We start from the raw sequence: 18,656 nt of genomic DNA, 5'->3' as shown, positions 1-18,656 counted from the left end.
AACATTTGTATTATATGTATTTTATCTTTTGGCTGTTCACCGCCCTGAGTCCTTCGGGAGTAGGGCGGTATACAAATTCAATAAATAATAATAAATAATATTAATACGACCACAATGGAGCCCAAAATTTCAGCGGCTGAACAAGTCAGTTGCTCAATGAATTTTGCCCCATTTTTACGACCTCCCTTGCCGGCATTGCTAAGGGAATCCCTGTGGTTGTTAAGCGGTGGTTGAGTGAATCCGGGTTCCCCATCGACTTGGTCTGTCAGCAGGTCACAAAATGGGATCGCATGATCTTGGGACACAGCAACGGTCGTAAATCGGAGTCGGTTGCCACTTTTGATCACATGACCTTGGAGAAACTACAACTGTTGTAAGTGTGAAAAACTCTTAAGTAATTTTTCAGTGCTGTTGCAACAAGTCACTAAATGAATTCTTGTAAGTTGAGGACTATTGATAAGCCCCTAATAGGTCCATCTGAACTTCAAATGGTCGCTAATTGAGCGGTCGTTAAGTTGAGGACTATTTGTATAGGATGGGGAGCTTCAGGATAGCTGGTCTGAGACACAAAATCTCTCACACTTAAGAGTAGTCAAACGACCCAACCCCAAACCCACAGATGACAAAGACGTCAGGGAGAGACACACCGAACTGACATGTTTTGCCAAAGAAGGTGATACAAAAACCAACAACCACCCCCAAAACTGTAGCCACAGACCAAACACCGGACGTCACACAGAAGAAAAGCTGGTTTCTCACAGTCACTTTGGCCGACAATTGAGCTCAACAACAGGGCAATTCATAGCTAACTCAACCGATATTTACAGATACCTTGAAAGAAAAACAACCAACACCACCACAGCGATGGAGGGCAGATCTCTGCAATCTCGGAGTGTGCAAGAACTGGGGAGCCAGGCAACACAAAATCCTGCTGGGACATCACACTGTGAAACCACACAATGCAAGTGCTGGGCGTCAAGTGGAGAGCTGCCAGGACCACTGGCTTAAGTTTTTTCTCGCTCGGACGCGAGCCCTCGGCAAAGAACCAGACACGGTTTCAAAAGTAAAACAGAGAAGACGGACAGACACACCGACTAAGAACAAGGACTTGGGAAATGGGTGCGGGTGGGTGTTTCCAGTTCTGCGGAGGTGTGGGAGGACTGGGACCCCCATCTTGAGTGGGCAGGATCGAAGGACAATCAATTTGCTTTTTGCTATGGCCCATCACCATTTTGCCAACCTCTGGAGTACGTTGATATGTGTGTGTAGAGGGTATACGTCACAAAGCAGATCGTAGGGCAAGTGGACGTGGCAAAGAAATGAGTGGAATATGAGGGGGGTCTGGAGAGAGCAACGCGGGGTATTTGCAGGCCCTGTCTTAACTCCCCCTCCCAGGCATGCAAGGAGGCGCAGGGTGGGTGGGCTACAAGACCTTTGCAGCCCACTCAAGTGCAACTGGCACATGACTCTTGCACAGGAGCAGCACACAGCTTATGTGTTGGCATCCAGCAGGTGTGCCCAGTGCAGGACGGAGAAGGCAATCAACGCTCCTGTGCTCCCAAGAGTCCATTACCCCCCCACCACCCCAATGGGGCACTCCCTAAGGGCTGGCACATCCCTTTCAGCTGGGCACGGGCAACGCTACGGCTGCTCGGGTTTCAGGCCCATCAGCCCTGCTTGCGTTCCCAACATCAGGTGGTGCACGGTGGGGTTGCGGGTGTGGATTTTCTGGTGGCAGTTCAGCGACTCCTTGTAGCGGAAGTTCTTCCCGCAGGTGGCGCACTGGTAGGGCGTCTCGCCCGTGTGGACACGCCAGTGTTTCAGCAGATGGTCCCGCCGGATGAAGCTTTTCCCGCATTCTGTGCACTGATACGGACGCTCGCCCGTGTGGATCCGTTGGTGACGCACGGCTTTGGAGAGGTCCCGGAAATCCTTGCCGCAGTAGGTGCAGGTCAGTGGCCCGTCTCCCTTCCCCGCGTGGAGTTTCTGGTGAAGGAGCAGGCTCACCTCCAGCTTGAAGCTCTCCTTGCATTGGGTGCACGTGTACGGACGCTCCACCATGTGGTTCCCGGGACATTTCACTGCGCCGGGTTTTGCAGTTGGGCTCCTCTGCGGCTCAGGGCGCTTATGCACTTTGGGACGGGCAGGAGTTGGGGCCCTGTGGATAGCGAAGGGAGTGAGCTTAACCTCCGGGTTTCCTTTAAGCTCTGGCACAAAGTAAACCCCACTTCCGCCATGGGTCTTCTGGTGGCTGGCGAAGAGCTGCCTGTCTACAAATCCTTCTCCGCACTCGCAGCAGATGAAGGGGCCTGTCTGAGCTTCGGCTGACGTGACCGAATCCTCTTTCTGTGTCTCAGGCAGCCCCTGCACGGACCACTGGAGGGGCTTCTTGGGCAGGGTAACGGAGACAGGCTGGTTCTCGCACAGCAGCTCCTCTCCGGGACCCTGGAAAACTTCCGTCCACTTGTGGGGGAAGAGGTTGTCCACATCATCCTCCAGCAGCTGAGGAGCACCTGGCGAAAAACAGGACACAGGTGACAGAGGAGGGATGCGCCCAGCAGGCCTGTCTATAGAGGTAAGGTCTCCTCTCCCTTCTTCTGCACGCACCATGCTGCCATCTCCTGCTCGGATTATCATATGAGCTGAGAGATCGGCCAGGATGGAGTTCCTCAACCTTTCCGGCCTTGAAGATTGAGAGGGGATGATTCTGCACAAGTTACTGGCAAACTTAAAAAAAACTTAAAAAAGCACCCGAAGGCTCCAACTGGTCCAGAATGCGGCCACGCGGGTGGTGACAGGAGCAATGTGGCGCTCTCATGTAACCCCCCTCCTGCGCGAGCTGCACTGGCTCCCAGTGGTCTTCCGGGTGCGCTTCAAAGTTTTGGTTACTATCTTTAGAGCGCTCCATGGCTCAGGACCAGGGTACTTACGAGACCGCCTCCTGCCACCAATAGCCTCTCACCGGCCAGTTCGCTCCCATAGAGAGGGGCTCCTCAGGGTGCCGTCGGCCAAACAATGTCGACTGACGGCCCCCAGGGGGAGAGCCTTCTCTGTGGGGGCACCTACGATCTGGAACGAGTTCCCCCCGGAGATATGGAGGATCCAAGACTTACGCATCTTCCGCCGCGCCCTAAAAACGTTTTTATTCCAACAGGCTGGTCTGGCCTAACTCTCCCTTTTTAATTGGCTTTTAAACTGGCTTTTAAATTGGGTTTTAAACCTCTTTAGATAAATTTGGATGTTTTTAATCTTTGAGCCTAAATTACTTAATCTGTTTCTTAATAGTTTTTAACTTCTATATGTATTTGTATTTATTATGGCTGTTTCACCGCCCTGAGTCCTTCGGGAGTAGGGCGGTATACAAATATGAAAAATAAATAAATAAATAAATAAAAACAGTGAATGCATACACACCTCAATTTGCATGCACGGCGTATACGCGCATCCACCGCTTATGCAAATGGAGCGTGTGTGCACGTGCTCTCCTGCTGCTCACACAGGTGGGGATGCGTCTGCACCTATCACTTCTGCGACCTGGTTGCAAACACCTCACCGTGGCTCCGAGGTTGGTAACCCCTGGGGGGGGGGACTTCCTTCCTGACCACTTGGTGTGCCCTTCACTCACACATTTTCCCAGCTGGGCAAGTCACATCTAACAAGACACAGAAAAAGGCCATCTTGCCTGGTGAAAGAGAGTGCCGGGTGAGGACCGTCGAACCACCAATTCCAAATTCCTCCTCTCACTAAACTCATTGTCACAATGGCCACCTCATGCCTGCGCTTCGCATTCATTGTCAGTTTGTCACGGACCCTGGTGGGGGGGGGGAAGGGTGATAGGGAGGGGGAAGCTTGGAGGAAGTGAATCACATACCTCTCAGAAACCCTACACACTGTTTTGGACGATGGGGGGAACCAGCTATGGGAAATATCTGGGAGGGAAAAGTTATACCTAAGGATTTGGCATGTGAACCTCAGATCTGTCTTTGCTTTATTGTATTTCGCTTGTCCTTTAGTAAACTATACCTTTGGTGTGTGAACCTCAGTTCTGGCTTTGCTTCAAATAGGAGCTGGGGCTGATCCGGCGTTCCTGATTCCCAAAGACAGCCGGACACCACCCTTCTCTGGGAATGTTCCCAAGTGGTTTTCCAAATGTTTAACTGGTCACCTCCTCCTCCCTCCTTCCCCGGTGTCCCGCCTCCTCTCTTACCCATGGTGCACTCCCCAGGGATTTCTCTGTCCTCTAAAGTCCCCATGCTTTTTACGAGAGACAGATCTTCTTCCTTAATCCAGGAACTCCCACGGAGAGCAGAACTTGGTGATCCTGTTCAAGGGAGAAAAGAGAAGGATCATCACTCCTAGATCCCCATATTCCACTTCCCGTCTCCGTGTTCCATTAGCTAAGTCAGCATTTTTGAAATTCTGAGAATGCAAAGTGGGTGGATTTCAGCTCCCAGAATTCCCCAGCCAGCATGCTTTAAAATGATTGGATTTCAGCTCCCAGAATCCCGCAGCCAGAATAGATTAAGAGGGATGGACTTCAACTCCCAGAATTCCCAGCCAGTATGCTTGAAGAGGGGTGTGAAGTGGCCCCACCCACCTGGCCGGTTCCCCAATCCGGACTCTTCACGGGGGTCGGTCTGCTGTCCGTCCCTGCTGTCGGTCTGCTCCGAAACCTCTCCTTGCTCAATCCGGGCGAGGAGTTCCGGTTTGGAGATGGCCGTGTCTGCGGAGGAAATGACAGCATCACAACCGTTCATTTAGGGACCATTCATAGTGACGTCCCTGAGGAAAATAACTTATGACCGTTTTTCACACTTATGACCCTTGTAGCATCCCCATGATCATGTGATCAAAAATTTCAATGCTTGGCAAACTGACTCGTATTTATGACGGTTACAGTGTCCCAGGATCACGTGATTCCCTTCGGCAACCTTCTGACAGGCATAATCAACGGGGAAGCCAGAGTCACTTCATCACTTAATGACGCTGTTACTAACTTAACAACTGCAACTTAACAATTCACTTATACACCGTGGCAAGGGATGTTGTAAAATCGGGACAAAATTCACTGAACAACCGTCTCGCTTAGCAAAGAAAATTTTGGGCAGAATTGTGATTGTATGTTGAGGGCTAACTGTCTACTGGACAACTCGCTTTGGATTCAGAAGACATCAGAATGGGGAATGGAGGTCGATGGAACCCCAAGATGGACACCCAGGGCCCATTTCCGAGTAAAGATACACAACCATCCTGTGATGGGAGAACCCAGCCACAACACCACCGAGCCGCTACGGATCTGTGCTCCGATCTGCACGCAGCCGCCTGGCAAGTTTGAGTCGCGCAGCTGATCACTGTGGGCCCAGCCCTGACGACCAGCCCGCTCTTACCGACGGAGACCACCGCCTGGTAGTTGTGCATCATGATGTGGCGGTACAGGTCCTTCTGGCTTTCATTGAGGCCCCTCCACTCTTGCTCCGAGAAACTGCAGGCGGCGTCATCAAACAGCAACGGGACCTGCAACAAGGCAAGGACACGGAGTCATCAACAATTGGGATCAGAGTTCAGCAATGTTTGCGGTTTTGCGGCGGGGAGGAGAGGGGAGATGGTGCTACGCGAGTGGCCAACAAACGTGCACACAGCTCATTTGCACAAGCAGCGTGCACGCGCGCCAGCTGCTCATTTAAATGGAACAGGCATGCGCTCGCCCACTTCTCATGCAACCGAGGCTGCAAGGTGCACCCGTGTGGTCGCCAGAAATTTCTGCTGCTCGGTTGCAAACCGTTTGCGACTCACAGGTTGTGGACCCCTGATTTAGAGGAGGGGAGAGCAGGGAAAGTCATCAAATTTGCAGACGACACCAAGTGGGCAGGAATAGCCAAGCCTCCAGAAGATAGGCTCAAGAGCAGGGGTGAAATGCTCCCGGTTCCGACCGGATCGCCCGATCCGGTAGCGATGGCAGCGGGTGGTTCGGAGAAACAGTAGCAAAAATCCCTGCGCCCCCCCCCCAACATGCTCAGCTGAGCTGCAGGATCATCAGAGGCTTTTTTTTTTTTTTACTTTTAAAAGCATTTTTTCTACAATCTCTTCCGACGAAAAAATGCTTTTAAAAGTAAAAAAAAAGTCTCTGATGATGGTGCGGCTCAGCTGGGATCCTCAGAGGCGTTTCAAAGCATTTTTTTCTGCAACCTCTTGGCCGAAGAGGTGGTGAAAAAAATGCTTTGAAAAGTCTCTGAGGATCCCAGCTGAGTTGCGTAATCGCCAGAGGCTTTTCAAAGTATTAGAAAAAAATGCTTTGAAAAGTTAAAAAAAAAAAATGGCCGTGCCTACCCCAGTCACATTACCCCCCACACACACCACGCCACGCCCACAGAACCGGTAGTGACACATTTTACATTTCACCCCTGCTCAAGAGCCAAAAAGATATTGAAGGACTTGAACCCAGGGTCCTATCCAACAAGATGGAACTCAGCGATGAGAAAAGTAAGGTATGTGATTCAACAGTAGTAACTGCCAGAGGGGTCCAGGAGTCCTAGTAGACAATCACTTAAATATCAGTCAGCATTGTGCAGCAGTTGAAGTCTTCCGTTCTTAAAGCAGGCCGGCTGTGGAATTCTGGGTCTTGAAACCCACTCCTCTTAAATTTGCCCAGGTTGCGAAGACAAACTCTATTAAACACTCGTGTTGGCTTCATTCGCACCACACCCTAAACTCAGGGGTGGGTTCTAAATATTTTTTACTACCGGTTCTGTGGGCGTGGCTTATTTTGTGGGTGTGGCTTGGAGGTCATGTGTCTAGGCGGGCGTGGCTAGCTGGTCAGAGTCATTTCTGGAAGGTCCTCGCACTTACGACCAGTCCTCGCACTTACGACCCAACTCATTTATTTTTTTATTTTTTTATTTTCAATTTATATACCGCCCTTCTCCCTGAGGACTCAGGGCGGTGCACAGCCAGAATTAAAAACATGAAATACGAATATTAAAAACAATTAAAATCTATATAAATTTGGCCCAAAATTTAAAAAACCACAAACCAATTAAACATTTAAAAATTTAAAAAAATTTCTTCCTAAGCCAGCCCGGCTTGCTGGAAAAAGTGGGTTTTAAGGGCACGGCGGAAGGGACTGAGGTCTTGGATTCTCCTTATCTCTGGGGGCAGCTGATTCCGGAGGGTGGGTGCCCCCACAGAGAAGGCCCTCTCCCTGGGGGTCACCAGCCTGCACTGTTTGGCTGATGGCACCCCGAGGAGGCCCTCTCTGTGGGAGCGCACGGGTCAATGGGAGGTCATCGGTAGCAGCAGGCGGTCTCGAAGATACCCAGGCCCGATGCCATATTTGCAACATATGGATGCAACATATTTGTTTGCTTTTAACACTGATCAGCTGTAGGGCGGCCCTTTGAAGCCCCACAGCAAGAGTTTAGACAGTATTTTTCCCTCTAGTCATCAGCTGGGACTCAGGAGGCAGCAATAGGTTGGGGGTGGGACCAAATAAAAGGAAAGAATAACGTGGGTGGGGGGGTGGGAGGCCGGGAGGGGAGAACCGGTTCGGTGACGTCATATCGTCACCGCTACCGGCTCAGCCGAACTGGACCGAACCGGGAGGAACCCACCACTGCCTAAACTCCCGTCAAGGACGTCACCCTGCCAGCACGGCAAAAAAAAAAACCCCGGCAGTGGTTGACCGGCAACTTCCATTATTCCCTGACCAATCGTCAGGCTCCCCAACCCCCACAGGACTCAAACCCCGCCACCCCTCACCTTAGGGGCCTCCCCCTTGGCGCCTGGTGGGAAACGTAGGATCCAGAAGTTACGGTTCTTCAGGAGGTTCTCCATGTTCTCCAGGCGCCGCTGGAGCTGCCCGTATTCCTGGATCAGGGTGCCCAACGCGGCCCACTTGCTCTCCAGCTGGTTGCCGAACTCCACCGCCGTCTTCTCGCAGCCGTCCAGCTTGGTCTCGGCCATGCCCATCCGGCCTTCCAGGCTCATGAGCTGGGCTGCATAGGCGTCCACCTTGCCCTCCACCGCTTGGATTTCCGCCACCACCGTCAGGGAGAGCTCGGCCGTCTCGGGGAGGACGTCTGCCGTGGGGTTTTCCTCGGGGAGGCCGAGGGGCTGTGCCGTTGCCGGGTGGTGGGAGTCCATGTCCCACTGAAGGCCCTGTTGGCAAACCGGCGGGGGTCACCAACCCGGAAAGGATACAGCCAGTCCTCGACTTACGATCTGTTCGTTTAGTGACCGTTCGAAGTTTATTTATCCCTTTGTTCTATTTTGATCCCACTTGTATTAGTTGGGAAGTCATTCCAGGCAGAGAATAATCCTGAATAATCCTTCCTCGGCTAATTTTCCCATTAACAGCAACCATGTGAGGTGAGACTAGAACTCCCTGTCTCCCTGCTTCTAGCCCCTCCACCAAACAGCCTCTCAATTGCAAGCGATGCAAAAGCCAGACTTTTCCAGCAAAAGCAGACATTTTGAAGCACCTGCAATCCTCTTCTGGCACCGGGTTCGAATTCCAACACCCCCCCCAGGAGATGAGGGGGCAATCCTTTCGGGGTGCCCCTGGACCCCATCTCCTGCCCAGTCCAACCACCAAACCCAGATTCCAAGCTAAGAGGAAGGCAGACCTTGCAGGACACCCCCCCAATCGCCATCACTGGACAGGTGGAAAGGGCAGCACGAGGCGATCGCTTCCCATAAACTGAGCAATACAAGGGGGCAATTCAAGCTTGGGAGGGGTCCAGGTACCCCCACGCCAGCCATCAAACCCAAGATCCAAACCTTGAGGTGGCCAGACCCCAACAGGATTTTCCCCCACCCATCACCACCAATGGACAGGTGGAAAGGGCACCACGAGGCGATCCCCACCCAGCAAGTGAGCCTCCATCCAAGCACGGGAGGGGTCCAGACCCTCCCCTGTCCAAGATCCAAACTTCTGAGTGGGTGGATCTTGCAGGACACACACCCACACACCCAATCACCACCATTGGGCAGGTGGAAAGGGCACCACCAGGCGATCCCCATCCGGCAAGGGGGCAATCCAAGCTCGGGAGACATCGACCCTCCCTCAGATCCAAACCTAGAGGCGGGCAGACCTCGAAGGAGCCCCCCTCCCCTTCCCAGCATCCCTGGGCAGGTGGAAAGGGCACCACGAGGAGATCCCCGCCCAGCAAATGAGCCTCCAGCGAAGCTCGGGAGGAGTCCAGACCCCCCCAAACAGACCCAGGATGGGGGATTCATCCCCCTCCCGGCTAGGAGACCCCGGCCCCTCCCTTGGGGTGGGAGTGGGGGGGTCAGATCTCCCCCCCCCCGCAAAAGGGACTCCTCCTCCCCCCTCCAGCCCCGCCCGGACTGCGGCAAGCCCCCCCCTCCGCCTCCGCCTCCGCGCTGACCTGGGCGGGGCTCCACTCGGCCATGGCCCGGCGGCAACGGTCGGCAAGCGAGGCGAGGAGGGGACGGGGCGCGGCGTGGAAAGGAGCGGCCGGGGCTGCGGGTCGGCTGCTGGGCGATCGGGGCGCCAGTCCGGTCCAGGAAGCCGCGGGCGCCGCAGGAGCAGCGGCGCCGCTTTCCCTGCAGCGACACCCGACGGCCGGAGGTCGGCACTGCAACCTCGGAGAAGCGCTGCGCTGGCTCCGGCGGGAGAGGGAGAGCGGGGGGGGGAGGGGAGACGCGGCTCCCCACCTTTGGGGGTCTTCGCTTTTGGGGTCCCCACTTCTTAATCAACACTTTGGGGTCCCCCACTCTTGGGGTCCTCCACTCTTGGGATACTCACTTCTGAGTGTCCACTTTTGGGGTCCCCATTTCTGGGTCTCCTCTTTTGGGGTCCCCACTTCTTAATCAACACTTTGGGGTCCCCCACTTTTGGGGTCTTCGACTTTGGGGTGGCCGCTAATCTTTATTTTGGGGTCCCACTTCTTAATCTCCACTTTGGGGTCTTGGCCTTTGGGATACTCACTTCTGAGTGTCCACTTTTGGGGTCCCCATTTCTGGGTCTCCCCTTTTGGGGCACCCACGTTTAGGAGGAGGGAGGGAGGAGGAGGAAGGGAGGGAAGAGGAAGGGGACAGGACTGGAGGGGGCCCCTCCTCCCCTCCCCTCCGTATCTCCATCTCCATTCTTGTCCCAGCCTCCCCCCCCCGCACCCCCCCGCGGGAGAACCGTTCCGTTGCGTCGGTTGCAACTGCGGGAGACACAACGGCGCCCCCTAACGGCCAAATCAGCCGCTCCACGCGTGGTGGATTCAGGGGGTCTTTGGGGGCTGAATTGTCCCCCTTTCCGACCCCTCCCAGTTTGGAAAAAGGGGGAGAGAAGCAAAGGCGGGGGTGGGTAAGAGGGAGGCACCCCTTCCCCTGGGGGTCCCCAAAGGGGCTGGATCAGGCCCCCACAGGAGTTGGGGAAGCAGCTTATCTGGTCTCCCCCCCCATTCGAAAGGTGAGTATGAGGAGAGGGTCTTCGGGTCCTGCCAAAGCTTTTCCTCCACCGCAGAGAGACCCCCGCTGCCTCTCCCCAGCTTTGAAATTTTATGAGGGGTGGGCTTCAACTTAAAGCATGTTGATGTGGCAATTCTGGGAGTTTAAGCCTCTTAAAGCACAGCTGGTTGGGGGATTCTGGGAGTGGAAGTCCTCCCCTCCCAAAGCATAGCTGGCTAGGGAATGCTGGGAGTTGTAGTCCTCCCCTCTTAAACTTCAACCTGTTTCTTTCTTTCCATCCTCAGTGCTTCAGCCTCCAAACAACCACCCAAGCCCACCCACCCTCATTTCCAGAAAAACACCCGGGGTGGGGGGCTCTTTCCCACCCTCCCCCGGCCCGCCCACCCACCCAGCCGAGAAGGTACTGCCAGTTCCTGAATGAACCATTGTTCGCCTGCCCCGCCTCTCGGCGGGCACCCCATCCAATCCCGGGCAGGGAGAGATGCTCGAGAGACAGGCAGGACCAATCGGTGGTGGGAATGTAGCCTGGCAGAGGCTGGGCAGGGCGAGGGGAGGGGTCCCGGGGGCAGGCCGGGCGAAGGGGGCCGAGCCTCCCCATGGCCTGTCTGCCCTTATCTTCCGGCGACCGAGCCAGGCCAGAGGGGTGTCTTTGGGGCCTCCCTGCCCGCCAGGTGATGCTCGGCTTCCAGCATCCTTTCTCCACCTTCATCCCTCCTTCATCCTCCGAAGGGACCGGTCCGTTACCGTGAGCAACCGGCTGGAGAGGTGGAAGGGAACCAGGCCAGGCCAGGCCGAGCCAGCTACCACCAAACCCCTCGTCCCCAGCCACACAGACTTGGTTGAAACTCAGGTGAGGTCGCATTGCATCCACCTGGGGAAACATCAGGGATATATGGAACTGGGCGCTGGGTTTGGGGAGAAGAATGGAGCATGTGCAGAGTGCCTTCCTGCTTCTCTCCCCCTCCCCCCCATATCCTGGCATCCAGCCCAGGGATGGGGAGTGGGAAGTGGCTCTGGAAATTGGGAGTGCTCGCAACAATGGAGGTTTTTCAGAAGGGATCCGACAGCCATCTGTCAGGAAACGTCTCCTGCTTGAGAAGGGAGGGGTGAACTGGATGACCTCCAAGGTCCCTTCCAACTCTGTTATTCTGGACATGGAAGGGAGCTTCTGGGAGGGCCAAGCTACTATGCCCATTGTCCCCAGCCAGTCCAGTGGAATGAGTGGAATTTAAGTCCTGCCTCCTGCATCAATAATGCCTGCTAATTTAAATTCCCCTGCTGGCATGCTTTAAGAGGGAAGGACTTCAACTCCCAGAATCCCCCAGCCAACTTGGTTTAAGAGGGAGGACTTCAACTCCCAGAATCCCCCAGCCAACTTGGTTTAAGAGGGAGGACTTCAACTCCCAGAATCCCCCATCCGGGATGCTTTAAGAGGGGAGCACTACAACTCCCAGAATCCCCCAGTCAGTATGCTTTAAGAGGGGAGCACTACAACTCCCAGAATCCCCCAGCCAACTTGGTTTAAGAGGGAGGATTTCAACTCCCAGAATTCCATGCTTGTTTGGGAAATCTGGAAGTTGCAGGCCATTCGTCTTAAAAGTTGCTAAGCTTTTTCCTCGTGGATTTCCCTTGAACTTTGAATGGTCGCTAAACGAATAATTATAAGCTGAGGACGACATGTGTAAATTTTTTTAATATTCCTATTATTTGTGCGTCGCGCAATGAGGCAGGGTGGTCCCTCAACATGACAAACCAATAAATAAATGCAGGCAGTCCTGGACTTACGATGGTTCACTTAGTGACCGTTTGTAGTTACAACTGGCTTGAAAAAAGGGACTTGCGGCCATTTTTCACCCTTGTGACCGTTGCTCCACAGTTACCTGATTCAAAATTCAAACTCTTGGCAACCGACTCGTAGTTATGATGGTCGCGGCCTTCCTTGGGGGGGTGGGGGGTTTCACAGGGTCTATTTTTGCGACCTTCTAACCGGCAAAGTTGAGGGGAAGCCGAATTTGCTTCCCCGCCGTGCTACATACTAAACAGCTGCAGTGTTTTGCTTAACGAAGGTGGTTGTAAAACGAGACAAAAACTCATGAAACGAATGCCTCGCCGAATGACCGAAATTGTGGGCCGCAATGGCGGTCGTAAGATGAGGACTACTGGTAGAGAGACATTCGGGGATGCAACCGGTGTGACTTCTCCCTTCTGCCGATATGTGGGGCCAAAGTTGAGGGTGTCCTCCTTCGGTTCCTCGCAGATCCGTCCGGCTTCTGAGGAGTCCCGGCATCCTGGCTGAGGAGCCTGCTGCCATAGAAGATCTTGGCGATACCTCCGACGAGGCGGTGAGGATGATGAAGGAGATGGAACGGGACCCGGAGAACTGCAGCTACCAAGGAGTTGGTGGGTCTCTCAGCTGATTTGACTCTTCAAATGTCTTTTTTATTTTTGGCGCTTCGCAAAAATGGTTCAGACCACGGCCTGATTGAAAAGATATGTGCCAGGTGGAGAAACGTGGCTTAATTTGGAGAGAAGAGAGGATTTGCAGCTTGGGATTGAACTGGGGGGTCATTTTTACAGACATTTCATGACCCAACTAGATAACAGCATCAGCGTTAAAAGGAAAGGGGGTTGTGGAGAGGAGGATGACTGTGGGGCAGGGGTGAATGCTCCCGGTTCGGATCGGATTGCCCGATCCGGTAGTGATGGCGGCGGGTGGTTCGGAGAACCGGTAGCAAAAATCCCTGCGCCCCCCCACACCATGCCCAGCTGAGCCGCACAATCATCAGAGGCTTTTTTTTTTAACTTTTAAAAGCATTTTTTTCTACAACCTCTTCAGCCGAAAAAGTGCTTTTAAAAGTAAAAAAAAAAAAAAAAGCCTCTGACGATCGCGCAGCTCAGCTGGGATCGTCAGAGGCTTCTAAAAGCATTTTTTTCTACAACCTCTTCAGCCGAAGAGGTTGTAGCAAAAAAAAAAAAAACGCCTTTAAAAGCCTCTGACGATCCCAGATGATTTGCCTGATCGTCAGAGGCTTCTAAAAGCATTTTTTTCTGCAACCTGTTAAGGTTGTAGAAAAAATGCTTTTAAAAGTAAAAAAAAAAAAAAAAGGCCACGCCCACCCAGTCACATTACCCCACCAAGCCACGCCCACAGAACCCAGTAGTAACAAAATTTAGATTTCACCCCTGCTGTGGGGTCCTTGGTACTCTCTGAGCTGAGTGGTTGTCTTGCAGACATTTCATGACCCAACTAGGTAAAACCATCAGTGTTCGAAAGGAGGGGGGTTTGTGGAGAGAGGAGGAGGAGGAGGAAGGACTGTGAGGTCCTTGGAGCTTCTTGGTTTCTTTGTAGACATTTCATGACCCAACTAGGTAACTAGGCCTTGGGGCGGGGTGGGGTGGGTGTCTCTGAGGTTGATGGGTTTCTTGCGGACATCTTGTGACCCATCTAGGGAACGTCATCAGTTCTAGAAGGGAGGAGGAGGAAGAAGGACTATGGGGGCCTTGGGGGTCTCTCTGAGCTTGGAGGGTTTCTTGCAGACTCAACTAGGGAGCTTCATCAGTGCTAGAAGGAAGTGGGGTTGCAAAGAGGAGGAGTGTGGGGTCCTCGATGCTCTCTGGGGTTGTGACTCAACTAGGGAACGTCATCAGTGCTGGAAGGAGTAGGAGAAAGAAAAAAAGGGAAGGAAAGGAAAGAGGGAGGGAGGAAAGGGAAGGGAAGGATGGAGAAGGAAAGAAAAGGGAGGGAAGGAAGGGAAGGAAAGGATGGAGAAGGGAAGGAAAGGAAAGAGGGAGGGAGGAAAGGGAAGGGAAGAGAAGGGAAGGATGGAGAAGGAAAGGAAAGAGGGAGGGAGGAAAGGGAAGGGAAGAGAAGGGAAGGATGGAGAAGGAAAGGAAAGAGGGAGGGAAGGAAGGGAAGGGAAGGATGGAGAAGGGAAGGAAAGGAAAGGAAAGATGTGGAGGAAGAGGAGGAGGAAGGACTGTGAGATCCTTGATAGTCTCTGAGCATGATGGATTTCTTATGGATGTTTCAGGACCTAGGGAGCTTCCTCAGTGCTAGAAGAAATGTAGGTATGTGGAGAGGAGGAGGAGGAGGAGGAAAAGGACTGGGGGGTTCCTTGGGGCTCTCTCTGAATTTGGTGGGTTTCTTACAGATGTCTTGTGACCCAACTAGGTAACACCATCAGTGCTAGAAGGGAGGGTGGTTTGCAGAGGAAAGAAGAGGGGGAGGGGGAGGAAGAGAGGAAAGGAGGGGGAGGGGCGACCGTGGGGGTCCTCATGCTCTCTGAGCTTGGTGGTTTCCTTGCAGACGTTTCATGACCAAACTAGGTAATATCATCAGGCTCTGCCCCTCACCAACTCTCAGAAGGACAGGAAATTCCCCTTCTTCTTCTTCTTCTTTTCCTTCCCCAGAAGAGACCTGGCAGCCGAAAATCATTAAGCAGGAGGAGGAGGAAGATGACGGGCTGGAGATGCATCTTAACCAGCTGGAGGCTGCCACTGCCGCGCAATGTGCCACCAACGGACTCCACCAGGGTGCGCAAAAACCGAGCAGCCCCGAGCCCATTCTGCTGGGTTCCGGGGCCGCCAACGAGGAGATCCTATTGGTGGACTACCGAGCGAGTCCTTTAATTCGGGGGTGCAGACCCCAGCTGGGGGAGCTACCCCACTGGTGCCTGGAATGCGGCAAAAGTTTCAGCCTGAAATCTGAGCTGGAAATTCACCAGTCCAAGCACACCGGGCAGAATTCCTACATCTGCGGTGACTGCGGACGGAGCTTCATGGAGCACATGGCGCTGTCAGGGCAGGGCGCTTGTGCCGCGGGGCACCCCTTCAGCCCTTCCGGGAGCCGGAGAAAGGGACCGTCCCTGCCTGGTGAAGCTGGGGTTCAACGCAAGGAGCGTAAGGAACTGTCTCTGCAGGAGAAAGTCCGTGTTCTGGAGATGCTCGAAGGGCCCAAGGTCTCGCAGAGTGAACTGGCCAAACGATTCGGGGTATCCCAGCCCCAAATTTGCCGTATCATCAAGAACAAAGAACGCATCCTGGCCGAATGGGGTAAAAACGCCAACCCGAGTCGCAAACGGAAGCTGGAAGACAAAGGCCCGGCTGGCGGCGACCGATCGTTCTTGCAGTGGTTCGAACGCAGCTGCGGACACCCATTCTCCGCCGAGGGGAAACTTTGGCAAGAGAAAGTCACCTTCGGAGGCGGGGAACCAGGCTTGGAGACCAGCCTCCAGTGGCCAAACAGCTCCCCGGCCAAGCCGAAAACTGGCCCCAGGAGGTCCCTCCCAGAGAAATGGAGCCGGGAACTTCTGGAGGAGGAGGAGGACGAAGACGAGAATCGCTGGGAAAGTACAACGCTGCCCTGTATCCTCAGCCACTACGACCTTCCCAACGTCTACGCTTGTGGAGAGACGGGGATGCTCTTTAGAGCGACCCCTGAAGATCTGGTGGCCCGGAGAGGCGGCGAAGCCCATGACCAGCTGACCATCTTGCTCTGTGCCAACATGGACGGGTCGGATAAAAAGGACGTGTTGATTGTGGGCAAGGCTGCGCGGCCGTTTGGTGGCCTTCAGGGATTGTCTTCTGCAACCTACAAGACGAACAGTAGGGCCTGGATGACCCCCACCATCTTTTCCGAGTGGCTTCAGAAGTTCAACGAGGAGATGAAACAGCAGGAGAGGCGGGTGGCGCTCTTCGTCACGCAGTGTGGCGTCCATCCCTATGCCGAGCTCTCCAACGTCCAGATGGTCTTCATGCCTCCTCACCTCGCCTGGCTGCCTCCCCTGGAGCAAGGGGTCATTCAGAATTTTAAGTGCCACTACCGGAGAAGGATGTTGACCCATCTCTTGGTCAAGGACCACGGCAAAGTCTCCAGCCCCACCAGCAAACTCTCCAGGTTCCTCACCCTTCTGGATGCTGTCCACCTGTTGGTCCAAGCGTGGTCGGAGGTGTGTCCTCAAACCATAGCAAACTCTTTCAAAGCGGCGGGCTTCAGCGCAAATCCCCGCCTGCTGACCCCTCCATTGGAAGTAGTCCAAGCGTTGGGCTGCAAGGATCAAGACCAGTTTGAACAGTTCGTGTTGATGGACGAAGGGTTGGAGTGTTTTGGAGACCAGGAGAGCGTGGACCCAACAAAGGAGGTCCCTCAACCCCAAGAACCCATCTCGGGGAGAGCAGAAGAGGAGGAGGAGAAGGAAGAACCGGCCCTCTTCTCCTGTCCCTCCAAGACCGACATCGTGGACAGCTTGGCGAAGCTGCGGCGCTACCTGGAGTGCCACTCAGTGTCACCCAACACCTTCCAGACGTTCTACCAGCTGGAGGACCTGATCCACGCCCTGGCTCTTTCCGACATGCAGTTAGTCAGAGCCAAACCCTGCCAAGACTGACTCCCAACATAGACCTTGAACTGACGGAGCACTCCGGATCCTGAAACGGGTGTCCAGAAATCCACCAAGGCGTGCTTTTTGGGCTTCTGGACACCCTGTAGAGTCTCCAAGTAGTTTTTGGCATGTAGTATCGAGTGGGATCCTGCCGTTTTCCTACTGAGAGTTAGAAGCCTGCAGAGAAGAACAGCAGAGTAGCAGGTTTCTAGTGAGAAACAAGGGGGAGAAAAATAATTTCTGGACGTAACTGCCCACCCACCTTCTTGCAGAGAATCTGGGGAGGGGGTGGTGGACAGCAGGGGTCTTCTATTTGACCCGTCCTGGCTTCTGTTTACACACCACGGGAGAGTTTGTTCTGTGTGTCCAGTTGTGGTTTCTAGACCATGGTTCAGCCTAGGTACCCCTCGCCGATAGTGGTTAACAGCAGGTTTGCAAATGTAGAAGTGTGTGGATAACAGAAAGGTCTGGGGATTCCCAGGGGAGGGGCCAAGCCATGCCACACCCCCACATGCACATGATGGGAGTCAGTCCCCCTGCAACGGATGCAAAGGAGAGCCTCTGCACCCCTCATACAAGGGGCTCAGGGCCTCTTCCTCAGTTGTACGGGACTCCGTAGGTCAAAGGTGTGACATCGGCCCCTCGGCCTGTACAGGCAACATAACCCTGTAGAGAAGGAGTATCACGATCGGCGATGTTGGGGGGACTTAAGGCTTACCAGTTGGGGAAAGGGGATGTTACAGGTCACAAGGTCCGAAAGGAAGTTCTTCTGCTGAGGTCCTGAAGGACGCGGTGATCAGGCTTAGGACGCCACAGCAAATTGGGGTGATGGAGGTCGCTTAATGCCAGGACGGCAACAACCGAAGCTGACCCACTGCTCTGGGGAGCTTCTGTGGGACCTCAACCTTGGGGTGGTATTCCATCTCAAGCCCTGCTTGGCCACCAACAGTGGAACAGACCACCCCATGAAAGAGCTCTCCTTGGAGGAGGATGAAACCCAGAGGCCACAGGAGGGCAACAGCGACACTGAGAGGGAAAAGCTTTCGAGTTTCCCAGAATTCCCCTGCTTTTGGAGAATAAGAGGGAGGGGTGTAGGTGCTCAGTCTTGGCGTCTGAAGGGCTCTCACTTTGCAGATGGAAATGGTCTTCTGACCGGATGCCAATAAAGTGTTCAAAGGCTGATTTCCGTAGTGGGTGTGTATGTACGTTGGGGTGTGGCTTTGCCCACATAGACACAAGGGCAGCCCCATTCTGCATCACAGTAGTAATTGCACGACTTCGTTGTCACACTCAGGTTTGCTTCGTTCTCTTCATAGCCTCACAGCCACAACACAGATTTTTATCCATCCTACCTACCTACCTACCTACCTACCTACCTACCTACCTACCTACCTCTATCTATCTATCTATCTATCTATCTATCTATCTATCTATCTATCTATCTACTTACCTACCTTCCTATCTCTATCCATCCATTATCCCTCTACCTACCAGTAACTAATCTACTATCCATCCATCCATCCAATTCATCCCTCCTTCCTTTGTGTTTCTATCTGTCTTATCTCTCATCTCTATCATCTGTCTCTCCACCCATCCCTCATTTATCCATCCAATTCATCCCTCCTTCCATCTTTGGCTTTGTCTTCTATGTCTGTCTATATCTATACCTACTTACCTATCATCTGTCTCTATCCATCTCTACCAAACTACTGTCGATCCATCCATTCAATTTATCCCTCCGTCCATCTCTCCTTTGTGTCTGTCTTTGTCTTTTCTCTCTCAATCTCTCTCTCCCTATCTCTCCATCCATCCATTCTCCCAATTCATCCCTTCTTCCATCTGTCCTTTCTCTGT

The 18,656-nt window shown here is 53.6% G+C and overlaps 1 protein-coding gene across 1 annotated transcript; it reads right to left on the bottom strand.

Annotated features, from left to right (window-relative positions):
• Nucleotides 1-636: 636 nt before the first annotated feature.
• LOC117673240 (zinc finger protein 783-like) lies at nucleotides 637-9,851 on the bottom strand. Its single transcript, XM_087894288.1, has 6 exons — nucleotides 9,387-9,851; nucleotides 7,756-8,154; nucleotides 5,388-5,514; nucleotides 4,598-4,723; nucleotides 4,208-4,321; nucleotides 637-2,513 (listed from the first exon to the last, which is right to left on the bottom strand). Exons 1-6 carry the CDS (start codon nucleotides 9,408-9,410, stop codon nucleotides 1,642-1,644), a joined length of 1,662 nt encoding a protein of 553 aa, XP_087750414.1. The 5' UTR covers nucleotides 9,411-9,851; the 3' UTR covers nucleotides 637-1,641.
• Nucleotides 9,852-18,656: the final 8,805 nt, after the last annotated feature.

This window comes from Pantherophis guttatus, chromosome 4 (genome assembly GCF_059756535.1).
Source record: "Pantherophis guttatus breed Tessera chromosome 4, ASM5975653v1, whole genome shotgun sequence".
Lineage (NCBI taxonomy): Eukaryota > Metazoa > Chordata > Lepidosauria > Squamata > Colubridae > Pantherophis > Pantherophis guttatus.
This window is presented reverse-complemented; position numbering and strand designations above follow the sequence as displayed.

Bases quoted from the DNA above. Each gene is read 5' to 3' on its own strand.
- LOC117673240 (XM_087894288.1), bottom strand. From the start codon at position 9,410: ATGGCCGAGTGGAGCCCCGCCCAG. The intron at 8,155-9,386 runs GTCAGCGCGGAG...GTTTGCCAACAG, and splicing joins CCGAGTGGAGCCCCGCCCAG to GGCCTTCAGTGGGACATGGA. The intron at 4,724-5,387 runs GTAAGAGCGGGC...TTTCCTCCGCAG, and splicing joins CCAGGCGGTGGTCTCCGTCG to ACACGGCCATCTCCAAACCG.